Below are 18,381 nucleotides of genomic sequence, written 5' to 3'. Positions count from 1 at the left end.
CTCTCTCCCTTCCTTCCTTTTTCTTTCTTTCTTTCTTTCTTTCTTTCTTTCTTTCTTTCTTTTCTTTTCTTTTCTCTTTCTTTCTTTCTTTCTTTCTTTCTTTCTTTCTTTCTTTCTTCTTCTTCTTCTTCTTCTTCTTCTTCTTCTTCTTCTTCTTCTTCTTCTTCCTCTCTCTCTCTCACTCTCTCTCTCTCTCTCTCTCTCTCTCTCTCTCTCTCTCTCTCTCTCTCTCCATTCATTCAATATTGATTCTGAGGAGCATGGAATTTGAGGAGCTGCACGAAGGGTAAAGGTGAGACTTCCAGGTCCCAGGAGGAAGGCGAGAAGCAGGGCTGGGGATGGGGCAGGGTGAGGAAGAGAAAGGGTTTTTGCAGCCATGCATTGGGAGAAGAAAGCAGGAGTCACGTAAGGCCTTGGGTTACCTAAGGCCTGCAGTCTCAGCCTCAGGCAGGGCTGAGTCGGTTGGCTGGTATTAGCTGGTAAGATTAGGGCTGGAGATTCTTTGCCCAGTAACTGTGTTCTCTGACAAGTTCTAAAATAATAAAGCTGTCAGAAGTGTTTTTCATCCTCAGGCAAAGGCAGAGTGGTAGCTGTCCTCTTGGCAAAGCTAGGTGGGGAACAAAGAGAAGCGAGAGGGAGCTGCTCCTGTTTTTTCTGGGTTGGGGGATGGTTGCATTCAATCCGGGAAGGATGAAGCATGTTTTTAAAATTACACACATGAGTGCTAGGATTAAAGGTGAGCACCACCACACCTGGCATTATTTTGAATTTGTGGATATTGTAGATTTTTTTTATTATAGCATTCCCCAGCAGCTGGAGAATTGGCTTAGCAGTCAAGAGCACTGACTGGTTCCTCTTCCAGGGAATAGGGGTTCAGTTTCCAACATACAAATAGCAGGTCACAACTGCCGATAACTCTGACTTCAGAGACTCTGATATCCACTTCTGCCTTCCATGGGCAGTAGGCATTCATGTGTTGTTACGCCCAGTTCTCGGGAATCCCAGAACACCAGGAATTGTGAGTCCAATGTAAGAACAAACAGTTTTTATTACACTAGTCTGACTTGGATTGCAAGCCTTTCCCACTCTGCAGGTTAGGAATGCCATGCTGGCATCCAGGGATTTGGAGTTGATAAGGGAGTGCCATCTGTCAAACCTGATCAAATTTGTTCAGACAGCAAGGCGGAATGGTGCAGCTGGAAAGGAACCTTCCTGACCTTGGAAAAGTAACTCAGGGTGCTATCTATACAAGAAGCTAGTTTAATTTTACAAACTGGTCACAGCTGTCTGGGAACGCTTAATTGCCCCTCTCCCATGGTCCAAGAGTGGGCTTTTTGTCATCTCAAGGATATTGGTCACTGCTTCCTTCAAGGGCAGGAGCCATCTGCATCTGGTTATCAATGAAAGGGAGTGTGAGTTTTGGTGCCACAGAAGCTAGATATGCTGCTTTGCATCTGTTCTCAAGGGTGGCATCTGCCCCATCCCCTGGGGGGCCTTCAGGGGGAAGGGAGTGCTACCATGAAAGGGGAAAAGGGGAATTGCAATATTCTGTCGCCAGGCTGGGCCCTCTTTGCCCTCTCCAAAGGTCAGAGGCATCTATGAAGGAAGGGGGAACGGAAGGAACACTAACTTCTCTAGCCCAGTGCAGAGGCAGGAAGTGCAGAAGCAGGCTTCCTGTGTCTCTTCAGTGTACAGACATACAGTCAAAATACCTATATACATTAAAAACAAAAAACAAAACCACGGGTCACAGAATTTGCAGAAATTTATTTAAATATAAACTCTTCGATACTCTTCTATGATTTAAACTATTTTAAGGATTTTACAGATTCTTTATTGTTATGTTTACATTATGTATAATGTTGTGATTTGTAAGTAGAGAATATAAGACAAATGCTATGCCACATTATTTAAATTGGTGTTTTTCTTCCCAATATGAGTTTTATGATGTTCTCCAGGAGTAAAGCACTTATAAAAAGATTTGTCACATGCCTTACATCTGTAAGGCCTCTTTTCAGTATGAACACTTTGATGTCTTTTAAAATATGAGTGATTGGTTAATGATTTGTCACAGTCCATATAGTTGTTTCTTTCCAGTCTGGATCCTATAATGTATTTTAAGATGTGACAGTTCAATACAGTACTTACCACATTCTATGAATTTGTATAATTTCTATGAAGAATGAATTTTCTGATGCCTTCTAAATGACGAATGGTAGGAATAGGACCTGTCACAGTCATTGCACTTGTATAATTTCTATGAAGAATGAATTTTCTGATGCCTTCTAAATGACGAATGGTAGGAATAGGACCTGTCATAGTCATTGCACTTGTATAATTTCTATGAAGAATGAATTTTCTGATGCCTTCTAAATGACGAATGGTAGGAATAGGACCTGTCACAGTCATTGCACTTGTATAATTTCTATGAAGAATGAATTTTCTGATGCCTTCTAAATGACGAATGGTAGGAATAGGACCTGTCACAGTCATTGCACTTGTAAAGCTTCTCCCCAGTATGTCCCTTGTCTTCATGAATTTTCTGATGTCTTTTAAGGGTTGATAACTGAGGAAAAGACTTTCCACATTTTCTGCATTTGTAAGGTTTCTCTCCAGTATGGAACTTTTTATGTGTTTTAAGGGATGCACACCAGGTGAAGGATTTGTCACAAATGTTGCACTTGTAGAGCTTCTTTCCTGTGTGAATTCTCTGATGTTTTATAAGAGTTGACTTCTCAGTAAAGGATTTGTCACATTCCTTACATTTATAAGGCTTCTCTCCACTATGCAAATTCTGATGGCTTTTAAGGGATGACCAGTAATGAAATGACTTTCCACATTCTTTGCATTTATAAGGTTTCTCCCCAGTATGAAGTCTTTGATGTGTTTTAAGATTTGTACATTGGTTAAAGGATTTGCCACAAATGTTGCACTTGTAGGGTTTCTCTCCAGTATGAATTATCTGATGTGTTCTAAGACTTGACTTCAGAGTAAAGGATTTGTCACATTCCTTACATTTATAAGGCTTCTCTCCAGGATGCAAATTCTGATGTATTTTAAGGGATGACATGTAAGGAAATGCCTTTCCACATTCCTTGCACTTGTAAGGTTTCTCCCCAGTATGAAGTGTTTGATGTGTTTTAAGATTTGTACAACTGTTAAAGGATTTGCCACAAATGTTGCACTTATAGGGTTTCTTTCCAGTATGAATTCTTTTATGCGTTGTAAGTGTTGACTTCTCGGTAAAAGATTTGTCACATTCCTCACATTTGTAAGGTTTCTTTCCAGTATGCAAATTCAGATGTTTTTTAAGGGATGAGGACTGAGTAAATGCCTTTCCACATTCCTTGCACTTGTAAGGTTTTTCTCCTGTATGAAGTCTTTGGTGTGTTTTAAGATTTGCACATTGTCTAAAGGATCTGTCACAAACATTGCACGTGTAGGGTTTCTCTCCAGTATGATTTCTCTGATGTTTTATAAGAGTTGACTTTATAGTAAAGGATTTGTCACATTCCTTACATTTGTATGGCTTCGCTCCAGGATGCAAATTCTGATGGACTTTAAGGGATGACAAGTAAGGAAACGACATTCCACATTCTCTGCATTTGTAAGGCTTCTCCCCAGTATGAAGTCTTTGATGTGTTTTAAGAGTTGTGCTCTGGGAAAAAGATTTGTCACAAAGGTTGCACTTGTAGGGTTTCTCTCCAGTATGAATTCTCTGGTGTACAGTGAGATTCGAGGAAGTACTGAAGCATTTTCCACATTTCCCACACTGGTGTGGTTTTTCTCCAATGTAGTTTATTTGTTGCATCAGTCTGTGTGTAGAGCTGAAATGCTCATCATATTCTTCTTGTCTGTGCTCTTTCTTTGCAGTATAGAGTCTCTGATCTTGACTAATGTTGGAACGCAAACTGAAAGTTTTCTCACAGTGTTTAGATTCGTACGGTTCTTCTCCAGTGTGCGTGCTTCTGTGTCTATCTGCGTTTGGTGAGTCATTAGACACATCCCTGTCACTACAGCATCTGTAGTTTTTAGAGGTTTCTATAGTTATACTTGTTTTATAAAGTGCACATTTGAAGTGTTCATGAAGAATTTTGCCAAGCTCATTATACTGACAAGACTCTTTTTCTGTATTCACATGTTGATCAACAGTATCACGTATACAATAGTTCTCTGGAAAATGATATAATTCAGATTAATAGGGATTGTTCCAAAATTACGTATTTGATGAATGACTGTCTGACAACAATCTCTCTTAAGGTAAGTCAAACAGCAGTCATTCAGAATAAAGCTCTCAATCCTCTTATTTCATTATAATTAAATGGATTCTGACAAAACCCATGACAGCCTTCCTGGAAGATGGCCCATATAATTGAGGCATCAGTAATTAGCTTTGGGATGTAGCTCACTAAGTGGTTATATGTAAAATCCATGCTTGTATATTTAAATTTTTTTTTCAGATGGGGATGATGAAGAGTTTAATTCAATTCCATGTTTATAGCACTTGCACTTATTAATTTAAAAAATACTACTGTTTAGAAGACACAATTCCTTCTAAGATTAAATGTTACTTAAAAGCATGAAGGTTAGCCGGGCGTGGTGGCGCACGCCTTTAATCCCGGCACTTGGGAGGCAGAGGCAGGCGGATTTCTGAGTTTGAGGCCAGCCTGGTCTACAAAGTGAGTTCCAGGACAGCCAGGGTTACAGAAAAACCCTGTCTCGAAAAACCAAAAAAGAAAAAAAAAAAAAAGCATGAAGGTTTTTTTCTCCTAAAATAAGTATGAGATCTTTAAAATAATGGACAGAAAACAAGAATTCTCCCAGATAGCTAAGGCTCTTTGACCATTTGAGACAGGAATTATTTCAAACAAAACCAAAAATCAAAACAAAACAAAAAACTGTAGAGGGTCGGGTAGCTATAGTGAGGATACACTGTATGAAAAAAGAATCAATTTAAATAAGTAAAAAAAAAAAATTGGATTGGGTCTGCCTGAGACATAGCCAGCACACTGAGTTGCCCACAAGTATATTGTCCTCTGACCTCCATTGTCTGGCTGTGGGCTTGACCTACCATACCGTGGAGACTTGTAGGACCCCAAGAGCCTCCTGGTCCCCTGAGGAGGTGTGCAGGGAGCCCAGAAACAAGCATCTTCGAACCCACTTCCACCAATCCCTTGTCAGCTGGGTTGACCTGGGGAACAGCTAGCATAGTAAACTGTGTACTGCTCTTTGACCTCCATTGTCTGGCCTGAGGCTCTCCCTACCTTCCCAAGAAGTTCTGCTGGTATCAGGATCATCCAGTCAACACAAGAGAAAACCAGATGGTGAAAGGACAGCATAAGGTCACAATCAACAAGTGCCAGAACAATATGGTACCACTAGATCCCAGCTATCCTGGGACTCCTAGTGGAGGGAAGGGTATACCAATCCCCGACACTATTAATGATACTTTGTCATGCTTGCAGACATCAGACTAGAATAACTGTCCTCTTGAGAGGTTCCACTCAGCAACTGACTGAAACAGATACAGAGACCCATTAGCAATCATTAGATTGAGCTTGGGAAGGCTTGTGGAAGAGTTGTGGGGAAGGACTGAAGAACCTGGAGTGGATAGGGACTCCTCAGTAAGACCAACAGAGTCAAATAACCTGAACTCTTGGGGGGCTCCCAAAGACTGAACATAGTCAAAGTGCATACAAGGACTGATCATAGGTCTCTACTACACATGCAATATGTGTGAAGCTTGGCCTTTATGCATGTCCTCCAACAACTGGAGCTCGGGCTTACCATACTCTGACTTTGTTACCGGCCTGTTGATCCTGCTTCCCTAACTTGGCTGTCTTGACCGGCCTCAGTAGGAGAGGATTTACCTAGCTCTGCAGTAACTTGAGGTCCCAGAATTCCTTTTGCAATAACAATAGCAGGTATCGCTTAAGTTTTTGCCAAAACAATTTATATGCAAAAGGGTTTTCTACAAGACAACAATTGTTGCTTAGACATAGCCAATAATTTGGACAAAGACTGTGAAGATCTAAAGATCCTTGCTTTTCCAGTCCCTGCCGAGAGAAAGAGGCTTCCTGTGCAAATGCCCTCCAGGGTCCAGAGGTCTAACCTGTGAAACTGCCACTAATTTCTATGGAGGGAACACTTCCCAACATGGAGGCACCTGCCATAAAGACCCTGAGCACAGTGTCTGTATCTGTGTGGCTGGATATGCTGGAAGGTTCTGTGAGACAGTGTTTCCAGTTCCTATGATAATGGAGCAGTGTGCCAGGATCAAATCAATGGCTACTCCTGGTTCAATGTGCCTGGATACTAAGGCAGGCATTGTGGCTTGGAAGTGGATGAATGTGTTGCTGAATCCTGCATAAATGAGGAAAATGCTTCAATGAGACAGAAAGATATGTGTGTGTCTGTACTCAAGAGTGAACTGTGTGTTGGAAATTGATGACTGTGGATCCCCAACATGTCTACATGGTACCACGTATCAGGATGTTCTTGGAGCTCACTTCTGTGACTATAAACCTGGATTCCTTGGAGACCTCTGTGAATTCAACTTTGATGAATATGCCAGTCAGTCATGTGTCCATGGAGATCTGTGTGTGAACAGAGGAAACAACTACAACTATGATTGCATAGGGAGTGGATTCACAGGGCCACATTGTTAGACTTTGATGCCTCTTTTTTTGGTCAAAGCCTTGTCACACTGACAGAACATGTGAAGGCACTGTTGACAACTATACTTGTTACCTGGATAAATAGGTACCCTGTACAAGACAGACATAAATAAAGGCCATAGCAACTCCTGACAATTCTGGGGAGCACGTGCTGAGCTGTCCTCAGAGGATTAATAGGGACACATTGCCGGCCTGCTTTCTTCCTTCAACTACCTTGGAGCCTCAGGCTATGTTTGAATCTGTCATCCTGGATTCACAGACTGGAGCCTAGCATAACTGTCATTTGAGAGGCTCCTCCCAGCAGCTGACCAGAAGAGATGCAGAGACACATGGTCAAACAGTAGACCGAGCTCGGGAAATCTTGTCAAAGGGTTGGGGAAAGGATTGAGGATTCTGGAGATTATAGGGACTCCTCAATAAGACTAATGGAGGACCCTTAGGAGCTTCCAGAGACTAAATCATCAACCAAAGAGCACACGGGGCTGGACCTACTCCCTCTCCTACACACATGTAGCAGATGTGCAGCTTGGCCTTCATATGGTTCCCCCAACAACTGGAGCAAGGACTTACCCTAACTCTATTGTTTATGTGGATCTTGTTCCTCTAACTCGGCTGTCATGCCTGGCCTTAGTGGAGGAGGATATGCCTACTCCTGTAGTGACTTAAAGTGCCTGGGTAGTTTGGTACTCAGTGTGTGTGTGAGACCTCCCCTATCTCAGAGGCGAGGAGGAGGGTTGGTGGAGGGAGAGGAGGCCTTGTGAGGGGAGTGCTGTAAAGAGAGGGGGTGCTGTGATTGTAATGTGAGGTGATTAAATAAATTAATGAAAAAGAGAAAAGATAAAACAAAGTGTGTGTGACACCTATAAATGAAAGATGGAAAGAAAAACACCCAAATACTATAAAAAAGTTATTTTCTACTACCAAACTGTCTTTAGTCTCCGATTGCTTTCAAGCCAGCTTAACAGAGCTTACAACCCATTAAGTCTGCACATATAAGAATGAGGTAGGAATTCTACAAGCAAAATGTTCTTACCCACAGAGACCAGGTTGTTGTAATTCTCCAACATCACATTGATGTACAAAGACCTCTGAGCAGAGTCAAGGCATCCCCACTCCTCTTGGGAAAATTCCACAGCCACATCTTTGAATGCCAACAGACCCTTAAAAAGAAGAGTACAGTTCAACCAAGTGAGTTTGATATAGTGTTTTCCTGGTTATAAGGAGACTTAAGGAAATTAGGGATGTAGAGAAGCAAGGACAATACTCAAAAGGTAATATAGTCACATTCTGTTTCACAGACTCTGCGGAAGAAGGATGACACAGTAGTCTCACAAGCCTATCCACGAAACAAGATGCACATTTAAGGTATGGACATTGTCTTAGTTTAGGTTTTACTGCTTTGAAGAGACACCATGACCAAGGCAACTCTTGTATATAAAGCTAACTGTTTTCCTAGTTCTAGTTCTGTCACACTTTTTTGTTTGTTTGGTTGATTTTTTTGGTGCTGGATCAGTTCCTAAATGTATACCTGATAGTGAAAACAAAATCACATCTGAGGCTCCAGAGTTTCTGTTCTCAATGACTACTCTAACTGCATAAAAGTGTACTCAGTTGTATAGTCTCTGGGTTGGTTGATTTCAGTATGTGAATATTTTGGTACAATATTTGTTTGCAACTTATCTTTTATATAATGCAGGGAAAAATTTCAGAAGTAGAAAATGAAAGGATTTCAATGATTTCAAATATAACATTTTTCCAGAGAAATAATGGACATGAGCACTGACCTGAGACATATTTCCAGGAGAATCTGTCATTTCTTGCTGTTTCTTTTACTTGCATTTGTCTTCAGTAAGGATGAATAGTTGGTTTGCTGCCCTTTCATATAAAGGAGTCAAAAATGGAAAGCAAAACATAATAAGTGCTGTTAAAGTACAGCATCAAAAACATGAAAAGGCACATGAAAGCACAGAACTCTATCAGGTGTCCTGTCCAGCTAATGATCTGAAAGTCAGGAGAGCATGAAATGACATTTAAAGTTTGGACAGAAAAGCACCATGGCTGCACCCGGAAAAAAGTCTCTTAGAATTGATGTGGCCATAAGTACATTTGAAGATAGTCATGAACTGACACAACTCAATTCACTAAAGCAGTGAAGTGCATAGTAAATTAGAGGGAAAATGTACACAGGAGAATCAGAGGAATTATGCATGAGAATATTACAAATAATACATTTCATGTGAAGAATAGATAGATTCACAAGAAGTAGGAATAACCATCCTTGCTAAAAAAGAGTAAACCACTAATTCTCACAGTAAAGAAGAATGCTACCATTAATCCAACCAGGAACAACAACAACAACAACAACAACAACTATATGGAATAAAAACAGTATAAACAAAAAAAAATCTAGCTACTTCAAAAATCAAAATGGAGAATTCTCAATAAATAAACCCTTAAGTTAATAAAATCTAGCCCATGGGCAGAAGTTCTACTCCTTGGCATATGTGGGGAAAGTGGACCAGAGGAATTGGTAGGGAATGGTGGATGTAGAGCATGCCCATTCACTGGAAATCTAAAAAATTGAGATTAGAATCTCATCCTGAGACTGGCTGGAGTGGGCCTAACTCCTTGCCTGTTCCTATGCCTGCCTCAGAGTACATAACCCAGAGCCCGGCCCCCAACCAGGTAGTCACAACTAGTTAATCACTAGCACAGCACCTGTGCTAGTGAATGACTAGTTGTCATGAGTATTTCTCCATGTTAATGGCACATCTCAGTACTTTAGCTTTCAGCAAATGGCCTTTTTCTACCCTGAATATTGAAACCCTAAAAACTACATAACCCTTAGTTCACAGTGAATAAAGTGTTTACTTTTAAGCCCACTTCCAATAAAGAAATGAGAACAAGTTATGATCATCTCCGAGAGCTGCTTCATTAAAGATTGTTGGAGAAGGCCTTCACCTAAGGGAGCTGCATCACTAAGATTCTCAACCCCCCCAACCCCCACTAACTCCCAAATGGACCTTGATTCTGCTTTTCCTGGCTCTGCTTCACCCCCTTCTGCTCAGGCTGGCCATAACATCTAAAGCCCAAGAGGGAAGAGGCAAACTGCAGACCCCACCCACACCGACTTTGCCCTGCCCTCTCCCATATAGTGGCCCCGCAGTGGTGTACCAGTGATGATCAGGCAGTTGGTTTCTGGCCAACTGGAGAGGAGAAGTGGAACCAGGTAGCACAGGTATATGCTGAAAGGGCAGTGGCAGTAATTTCTGCAATGCCTCCAGGAATACGATACTGTTTTTGATTCACTATTTTCTTTGGCAGAGGCAACTCTAAAGGCTTCCATTTGGCCTTTCCAACCATAATAGCCCTCACTTTACAGTTCAGGGAACCAATATGAGAATTCTGCCAATTTCTGAGTATATCTATCCCAATTATACATTCTGGAACTGGGGAAATCACCACAGGATGTGTCTGGGGACCTACTGGACCTACTGTGAGTCGGACATCAGTCAAAACTCCATTAATCACCTGCCCTCCATAAGCCCCTACTTTAACTGGAGGGCCACAATGTTTCTTGGGATCCCCTGGTATCAGTGTCAACTCAGAACCAGTATCCAGCAGACCCCGAAAAGTCTGATTATTTCCTTTTCCCCAGTGTACAGTTACCCTTGTAAAAGGCCGTAGGTCCCTCTGGGGAAGAACTGAAGAAAGGGTAACAGCAAAACCTTTGGGTGTCTTATCAAGATCCTTCCTCAGCGGAACCTGGCCACCCCTTCATTCAAGGGGTTCTGGATCTGCAAACTGTCTCAAGTCTGGAAATTGATTCACTGGCCGAGATTGCTGTTTACCACGATCTAATGTAGCCTTTCTTTCATTTGGCTGTTTACCACGATCTAATGTAGCCTTTCTTTCATTTGTTTGAGAATTTTTCTGCTTATACAGATCAAACAAATATGCAGTAGGCTTCCTATGTATTTCATTCCTGGAAACACCATGATTGGTTAGCCAGTACCAAAGGTCCAACCGAGTCATGCCATTATAAATTTCACCTCTCCTGTGCTGACCATTACTGGGTATGTTATTATAAACATTCTTTTGTCTACGCTGTCCATTATAATAACTAGAATCACCTTGTCTCCGGCGATTCAATGCTGCCACCTGGCCCTTGTTACCTCGGAATCCAACTAAACCCAGTGAATTTAATTCATCTAATTGAGCAGAAGCATCTCCAATGCTAAGATCTGGCACAAGGAAAAGGGAAAGAACAAAACCCTTCAAATGTGCTGGTGCCCCTCTCACCAATTTGCGTCTTATAGAGCTGGGGAAAGGCATATCTTCTGGACCTTCCCATTGTGGACAATTATGCTTTACACAATATATCCACTCTAGCATTGCAATTTCCCTAAGTCTTAAAATCCCTTCATCAACACTAAGCCACGGAATATCAGGCATCTCCAAGTCATTTCCAGTAGGCCATCTTTTGATAAACACCTCAGCCAACCATTCAAACAAACTTTTGACACCTTTTTTTAACTATGCGAGCTTCCGTATTAAACCTAGAATCTCTACTCAGAGGACCCATGTCAATAAACTCAGCCTGCTCTAGTTTTATGTTCCTTCCACCCTTATCCCACACCCTTAAAATCCATTCCCACACATATTCACCAGGTTTCTGCTTGAATGAATTAGCAAACTCACATCCTACTCCACATACCCAGTACCCATGTTCATTGCATCAGATGTGAATTCACAACGTGGAGTAAATACAGTAACCCAGGAAAGAAAAAGATACCACTGTGGCATGCGTGTGTGTGTGTGTGTGTGTGTGTGTGTGTTAAAGAGGGAATTACAGAGTACAAGATATTTGAAGAAGGAAATGGAAAAACAGAGAAAGGATTTAATTTGGAGAAGCTACAGATATAAACACAGAGTAACAGTAAAATAACAGTAAAGATGTTTGAAACAGTTATAAGGAATCACACTTTTATCCTTCTAGTAAAAAATCCATATGCACATATATAAAACAGTCAAGAAATTAGACATCACAAAACAAATAACCCAATAGAAAAATGGGATACAGAGCTAAACAGGATTTTCCACAGAAGAATCTCTAATGGTCGAGATGCACTTAAAGAAACATTTAATCAGCAGGGAAATGCAAATAAAAATGACCCTAAGATTCCACCTTACACAAATCAGAATGGCATAAAAACATAATCATATGGAATAAAAACCCTATGAACAAAACACATTGCCAGTCTGGAAATCAAAATGGAGAATCCTCAATTAGATAAACCAATCCTCAAGTTAAATAAATCTAGCAATACCACAGAAATACCACATCTTGGCAAATGCTCAAAGGGTCATCTTTCTACTACACAGATATGTCTTCATCCAAGTTCATTGCAGACATATTCAAATAGTTTCAAAGGCAAACAACCTAAGAACACTTCAATTGATATGTGTATAGTGAAAATGTGGTACATATACACCATACAATATTATTCTGGTGTAAAGAAAATTGGAGGGCTGGTGAGATGGCTCAGTGGAGAAGAGCACTGACTGCTCTTCTGAAGGTCCTGAGTTCAAATCGCAGCAACCACATGGTGGATCACAACCACCCGTAATGAGATCTGACACTCTCTTCTGGTGTGTCTGAAGTCAGCTACAGTGTTCTTATATATAATAATAAATAAATCTTTGGGTTGGAGCAAGCAGGGACTGAGTAAGCAAGGCTGACCAGAGTGAACAGAAGTCCTAAAAATTCAATTCCCAGCAACCACATGGAAGCTCACACCATCTGTACAGCTACAGTGTGCTCACATACATAAAGTAAATAAATCTTTTAAAAGAATTGGAATCATGAGCTTTACAGGTAAATGGATACACCTAGAAAAGATCATATGAGTGACATAATTCAGTCACAGAAAGACAGATATTGCCATGGTCGCTCTCATAGGAAGTTCTTAGCTCCAAATCTTCAGAAGTGAGTACAACTAAAGTAAATACAGTAACCCAGGAAAGCAAAAACAAAAACAAACAAACAAAAAAACAAACCAAACAAAAAAACCCACTGAGGGGCTGGTGAGATGGCTCAGCGGTTAAGAGCGCCGACTGATCTTCCAAAGGTCCTGAGTTCAAATCCCAGCAACCACATGGTGGCTCATAACCATCCGTAATGAAATCTGAGGCCCTCTTCTGGAGTGTCTGAAGACAGCTACAGTGTAATTATATATAATAAATAAATAAATATTAAAAAAAAGCCCACTGAGGCATGTGGGGGAGTTATAAAGAGAATAACAGTGAAGGAGTGATTTGAATAAACAAATGAAAAACCATGGAAGGGATTTAATTAGGAAAAAGGGACAGGAAAGATGTTTCAGATAGCCATAAGGAAACATCTTTACATACATTGCAAAAAAGTCAATGATACATATACTTCTGTGTATGCATACACAACTAAAGTGTAAATGAAAACTTGGCATCTGGGCTGATCATGCTCCTCACAAGAGCCATAATTTTCTAATAAAACCACCAACTCCAGGGATGAAAGTCCTGCTTTAAAGTTGTTGGTCACAGCTGTCCAAGAGACTCCCAAAACATTATAGGCTATGGCTGTTGCCCATGATTGTGAGCTAGGTGAGTCCCTATTATTGAAGAAGCTGTGCACTTTGGACAGAGATTTCAGAGGACACGAGATGGATCTGACCTTAAAGCCTTCTGGGGACTAGCTTTCATAAGGCAACATGCAAGCTTCCAAAGGGGGGGGGGGCAACCGACAGTCCTACCCAACTCTGACACCTATGAAGCACAACAATAATTTGTACTGAAGCATAATCCTCCATGTGCAAGTATGGCATACATACCTTTGTGGCAACCAACAGTTTCCCACTTAGACTTAGGACCCCCTCAACAACAGGGAAACCATGCGTGGTACTGGGAAAACAGCCAGTTTCACTAGGGTTAGTGAAGTCAAGGATCTTGGTACAACCACTAGTTTACTCAATCACCATAATCTCTTACTATATTCTAAATATTTGTCCTCATTCCAACAGGTAAATGTAGTTGTTACTCCTCATCAAGGAAAGTTCATTTTGCAATCACGAAGATTATTACAGAAAACGCACTCTAGTCAAAATGCAGAGTTGAGTATGCTCAGTCCCGACTGATACATAAACAACACAACTCTTGCACTAAGGCTCAGGGATCACTGAGAAAGAGGGGCAGAGATACTGTAAGAGCCAGAGGAATAGGAGTTTTGTTGTGACATTGTGTCTCCTAGAAATTTCCAAAAAGCTACATGCATGAAATCTTACAAACATGGCTGCCTAAACAGGAACTGAATAAGGATATGCTAACATGGAAGGGAGCTAGCTCATTAATCTTCAAGCCTAACACTAAGGCTTGAATTTGAACACAAAAGGATTCTGAGAGGTGGAGAAATAGTCTTCCTCAGAGAATAGTACACTGTATGATTATACCAAGAGTTCAACACTGAACACATACAAAGTATGGATCTCAATACTCCACAACTACAATTCTAGAGTGCAAAGGATATATAGTTATTCATGCAAGAAAACATTCATATATATGCATATGTAATATGTAAATATAAATAAAAACTCTAAATATTAAATAAAATTAGGAAAGAGAAAGAAATTAATAGGTAGGTAGTTAGATAGATTGATTGATAGATAGAAAGAAACAAACAAACAAACAAAGTGTAATCCCTTGAATGAATTTTACTAGGCAAATGAAAGGTTTCTACAATGACAATATAATTGAATGAAGTGAAGAAAGTCAGTAAAATGAAAAATTGCTGAAGGAACTGAGGAAGATGTGAACTAGAACACAAATGTTTTACAAAAATTAAAGGGGCACATAATGTTGTGAAATATGTATTATTTCGGAAAGTCTTTGATATTGTCAGTTGAAACTGTGTAAAATCCAAAATTTCCATGGGAGTAGCAATAATTAAAAGTGTGAAGAGACACCATACACAGTAGGTATAGTTCTTTGCTACATATTTATAGTATAATGGATAAAAACACCTATCAAAAATTACAACTATGTATATTTATAGTATAATGAATAAAAACATCTATCAAAAAATTACAAAGGAAGCAAATTATAAAATAATCAATTAATAAGTAACTGAATTGAACACACTGTGCTCAACAGCAGTTGAAATGGCCAACAAAAACCTCTTCATAGTAGGGCATAGGATACTGTACAGAGATTCCAATTCTGCCTAGAAAGTGGCCACACTTAAGACCCTAAACAATAACAAATTCATTTATTTCAGTATATTTGAAATGTACATGGATATTTTTAAAGCAAATAATGTAAACAGAATACAGATCTAAATAAAGAAAATGACTGTAAAATATAAATTTTCTTCAATAATTTGATTTCATATCCAAAGATACAAGATACTATAAAAGAAGGTATTTCCTTTAAATGTATTGACTATAGACAGTAGTAAAATCTTACTTGGATATTTTATAGAAAGTAATCCTGAAAGTACCAAGGGGCAGCAAAGAGCTGGAAAACACTAAGAGGATCATACCTAGAGGTGATCTCACAGTATATTACAATCACAGCAATGCAAACCACTTGGAATTGTCATAAAAGACAATAGGAGGTATCCTTGGGAAGACAGGATAGACAGAATTTAACTGTCTGTAAGTATAGTTCCCGATTCTTATCAAAACTATTATTTTCAGGAATAGAGAAATTAACACTAAAAGTTAGAGAATGTGCTATAATACCAAAGCCCCCAATCACAAAACAATAAATACACCTAGAGGTATTAATTTTCATCATTTTATAATACATTAAAATCACTGAAGTGGAAACCATTTAATACTGATGAATGTAGACTGGATCAGTGATGTGCATGGAATAAGGACAGCATCACTCACATGCACAATCAAGTAAAAGTTTATTGCCTCCTAAGATCAGTTCTTCTGTAGAAAGTCTTCTCATCTTTACAATAGGATAATCCTGAGGAGATTTTTCTCAGTGGAAGTCTCCAAAATTATTTCTAGTGAAACAGAATGTGGCAAAACTGATTTTATGTCCCACTTCCACATTTACCGGAATCCCTTACCATCCCTTCACCAATCCTCCAACATACCTGGATCTTTAGCCACTGTCTCCTGTCTCTCTAATGTTCTAGGGCACTTGTTCTGCTACACAGGTGAGCAGATGTGGGTGATCAGTGAGCCATGTACATGAGAACGAGATTCATCAGAAAGCACATGGATTTCTACTACAGTACTGTGCTCAGTAGATAAAGAGAGGATTTTATAGTGATATAAATATTTAGAACTCATTTCCATTTAGCATAACTGGAAGCCCACATTCAATCACAACTCAGTTAAAACTGACGGGAAGAAATGGAACTCAATGATTGTGATGACAGCACTATACACTTGTGAGATTCTTAATATAGCATGAACCAAGCAAGACTTTGTCATGCAGGGATCACACAATGCACACTTGTTTTCCAGGACCCTGAAGATGAATAAGGGAGAGAGCAAGCAAAGTATTCTCACGTACAAAAACCAGATTGCTGTAATTCTGCAGTATCCAGTCTCTATATAAAAACCTTCTGACCTTTCAGAAGGCATTCCACCTTTTCCTGGAAGAAGTTCACAGTCACACCACTGTCAAGTATCAACAACAAAACAAAACAAAACAAAACAACAACCTACAGTTTGAACAGTTGTGTTAGTGCACACTTTTGGATTCTATTATATTTGCAGCCATTGCTTTTATGACTAGTATATAAACGCTCTCTAGGGATGCCAAGTCACCAAGTAAGTCCTTGGGTGTAACAGGAGAGTTAGGATGGATGAATGTAAATTTCAAGAGCTTTGTCCTTTTCACCTAAACAAAGTGAACTGCATTTGAAATATCAACAGATAAATTCAAATATTCTAGGTTATTTAATAAGAACATTTGGGAAGCTCCAGGTTCGATTGGCTGTCTTTTCCTGTGCTGCACTGCTGACTCTCCTAGGCTGCAGCCAGGAAACTGTGTCTCCTTTTGTTGTTGTTGTTGTTGTTGTTGTCACTGGGGCTCTGATCTTTAAAGAAGCTCTTCTAAACCCGCCCACTACAACCCCGGTTCTGGTCACGTGGCGCCCACAAACATAGGAAAGGACGGGGCTTTCTTTTCCTTAATTACTTTTGTAGACTCCACTCAACTTTTCTCTTTTCTCCCTCTTACTGGGCCAGGCAGTATCCCCGCCCCCCGGATAACCACCACCAAGACCCTAGTTTCCCAGCCCCGCAGCTCCTCTGACCTGGGAGGTTCCAGACCCGCCGGGCTACGGTTCCCCGGCTGAGCCACAGACTGCTGACTCCAGGATGTTCAAGGCATCTGCGGCATAGGGGAGTTTTTGGGTCCTCACAGGACCCCAACCTGTGTCTTCTATACTCAGCTCCGCACCATTCGATCTCACACGATGCAGACCTACAGCTCCTTCAGGTAATGGGCCCTCGCCATTTGGACTTAGCCTTTTCAGCTCAACTTGTCTGGCCTCACTCAGTGTACCATCTTTTTACTTCACACCTCTAACCACGCCCACTCTATACACTTCCGCAACCACCACCCAATGGACATCCACCTTCTATTTCCGGGTGAGCGGCCCCGCCCGTCCCCGTGGAAGACAGTCCCTCTCACCCCAGCCCTGGCTGTCTTTCCTTAAGGCATTTTTGCCTTAGGGAGGGTCATATCAGTATCTTAGATTTTGAAAAGATTGAGGGAAGTCAGTGGTCAGCCCTTTGCTACTAGTCCCGAGCTGAATTCATCCCGCGATGTACTGCTTTCTCCACTAGATGGTGGTCTTGTCAGTACTGATTCAGAAACAAGTTTGTCTTCTGTGACTCATGCTAAAGGTGCTGTGAGGTAAAACAGATTTCTGGTGGATCCAGAGATTTTCCTTGTCCCAGATGCAGAAAACAAGTAAGGTACATATAGCTCTAGTCCTAAAAAAAGACGTTAAACCAGCTCATCTATAGGTCTGGGAATACTGAGGAAGAAGAGGTGTTAAGAAATAAGGGAAAGAAAAGGAAAGACCATTCTCTAGACTCCATATGATTGTAACCAGTAACCAACAACTGTACTTACAAGTACTAGCTTCACACAAGGCCACAGTCAATCTAGGAAAACTAAAAGGCACACTTTTCCCCTCAGATATTGTCCAAGTGTTGCAGGATATTTGATCACACTGTGAATCTGGGATTGTGCTATCGTGTAGCTCTGCCCTTAACACACACTAATCCCTCTGGCTGGAATACAAACACACCCTTAGTACACCCCTTTAATCCCAAACAATGAAGGTAAAGTTAGTTTGTGGAAGGAAGCTCCCTTGTCTGAAAGTGATGTCTAATTGGTGGGTAGACATAGTGAGAAATCAGAGAAAGATCTGACAAAATAGGATATGCCCAACTCTCATGAGAAGAGGGAGGAAAGAGAAGATATGTAAGGGGCAGTAAGAGAGGAAGGAGGCAGTTTTTATCAGGAGAGTTTTACAGAGACAGGTTGAAGAGGGAACAAGCTACACACAGGTGAAGAAAGAACAAGCCAGAGAGTGAGAAAGAGCCAGAAGATCAGAACATATTCCCAAAATTAGTGTGAAGCCAAGTAGAGGCAATCAGTGGAGGCCAAGAAGGAGAGAAAGCTAGATTGA

General features: G+C 40.5%; 1 protein-coding gene and 1 pseudogene across 3 annotated transcripts; one reads left to right on the top strand and one right to left on the bottom strand.

Moving 5' to 3' along the window:
• Positions 1-1,747: 1,747 nt before the first annotated feature.
• Zfp677 (zinc finger protein 677) lies at positions 1,748-17,306 on the bottom strand. Of its 3 annotated transcripts, XM_030249620.1 has the most exons (5): positions 16,993-17,306; positions 8,462-8,552; positions 7,711-7,837; positions 2,499-4,173; positions 1,748-2,414 (listed from the first exon to the last, which is right to left on the bottom strand). In XM_030249620.1, the coding sequence occupies exons 2-5, from the start codon at positions 8,489-8,491 to the stop codon at positions 2,342-2,344; spliced, it is 1,905 nt and encodes a 634-aa protein (XP_030105480.1). In that variant the 5' UTR covers positions 8,492-8,552; positions 16,993-17,306; the 3' UTR covers positions 1,748-2,341. The 3 variants fall into 3 exon arrangements, with proteins under 3 accessions (XP_030105480.1, XP_030105479.1, NP_766074.2); XM_030249619.1 differs by having other exon boundaries at positions 1,748-4,173; positions 16,993-17,305; NM_172486.2 differs by having other exon boundaries at positions 1,748-4,173; positions 8,462-8,547; positions 16,993-17,265.
• Positions 5,896-6,935, top strand: Gm18519 (predicted gene, 18519; annotated as a pseudogene).
• Positions 17,307-18,381: the final 1,075 nt, after the last annotated feature.

Source organism: Mus musculus, chromosome 17 (genome assembly GCF_000001635.26).
Source record: "Mus musculus strain C57BL/6J chromosome 17, GRCm38.p6 C57BL/6J".
Lineage (NCBI taxonomy): Eukaryota > Metazoa > Chordata > Mammalia > Rodentia > Muridae > Mus > Mus musculus.
The sequence above is the reverse complement of the archived record's forward strand: the minus strand, read 5'-3'. Positions and strand labels throughout refer to the sequence as shown.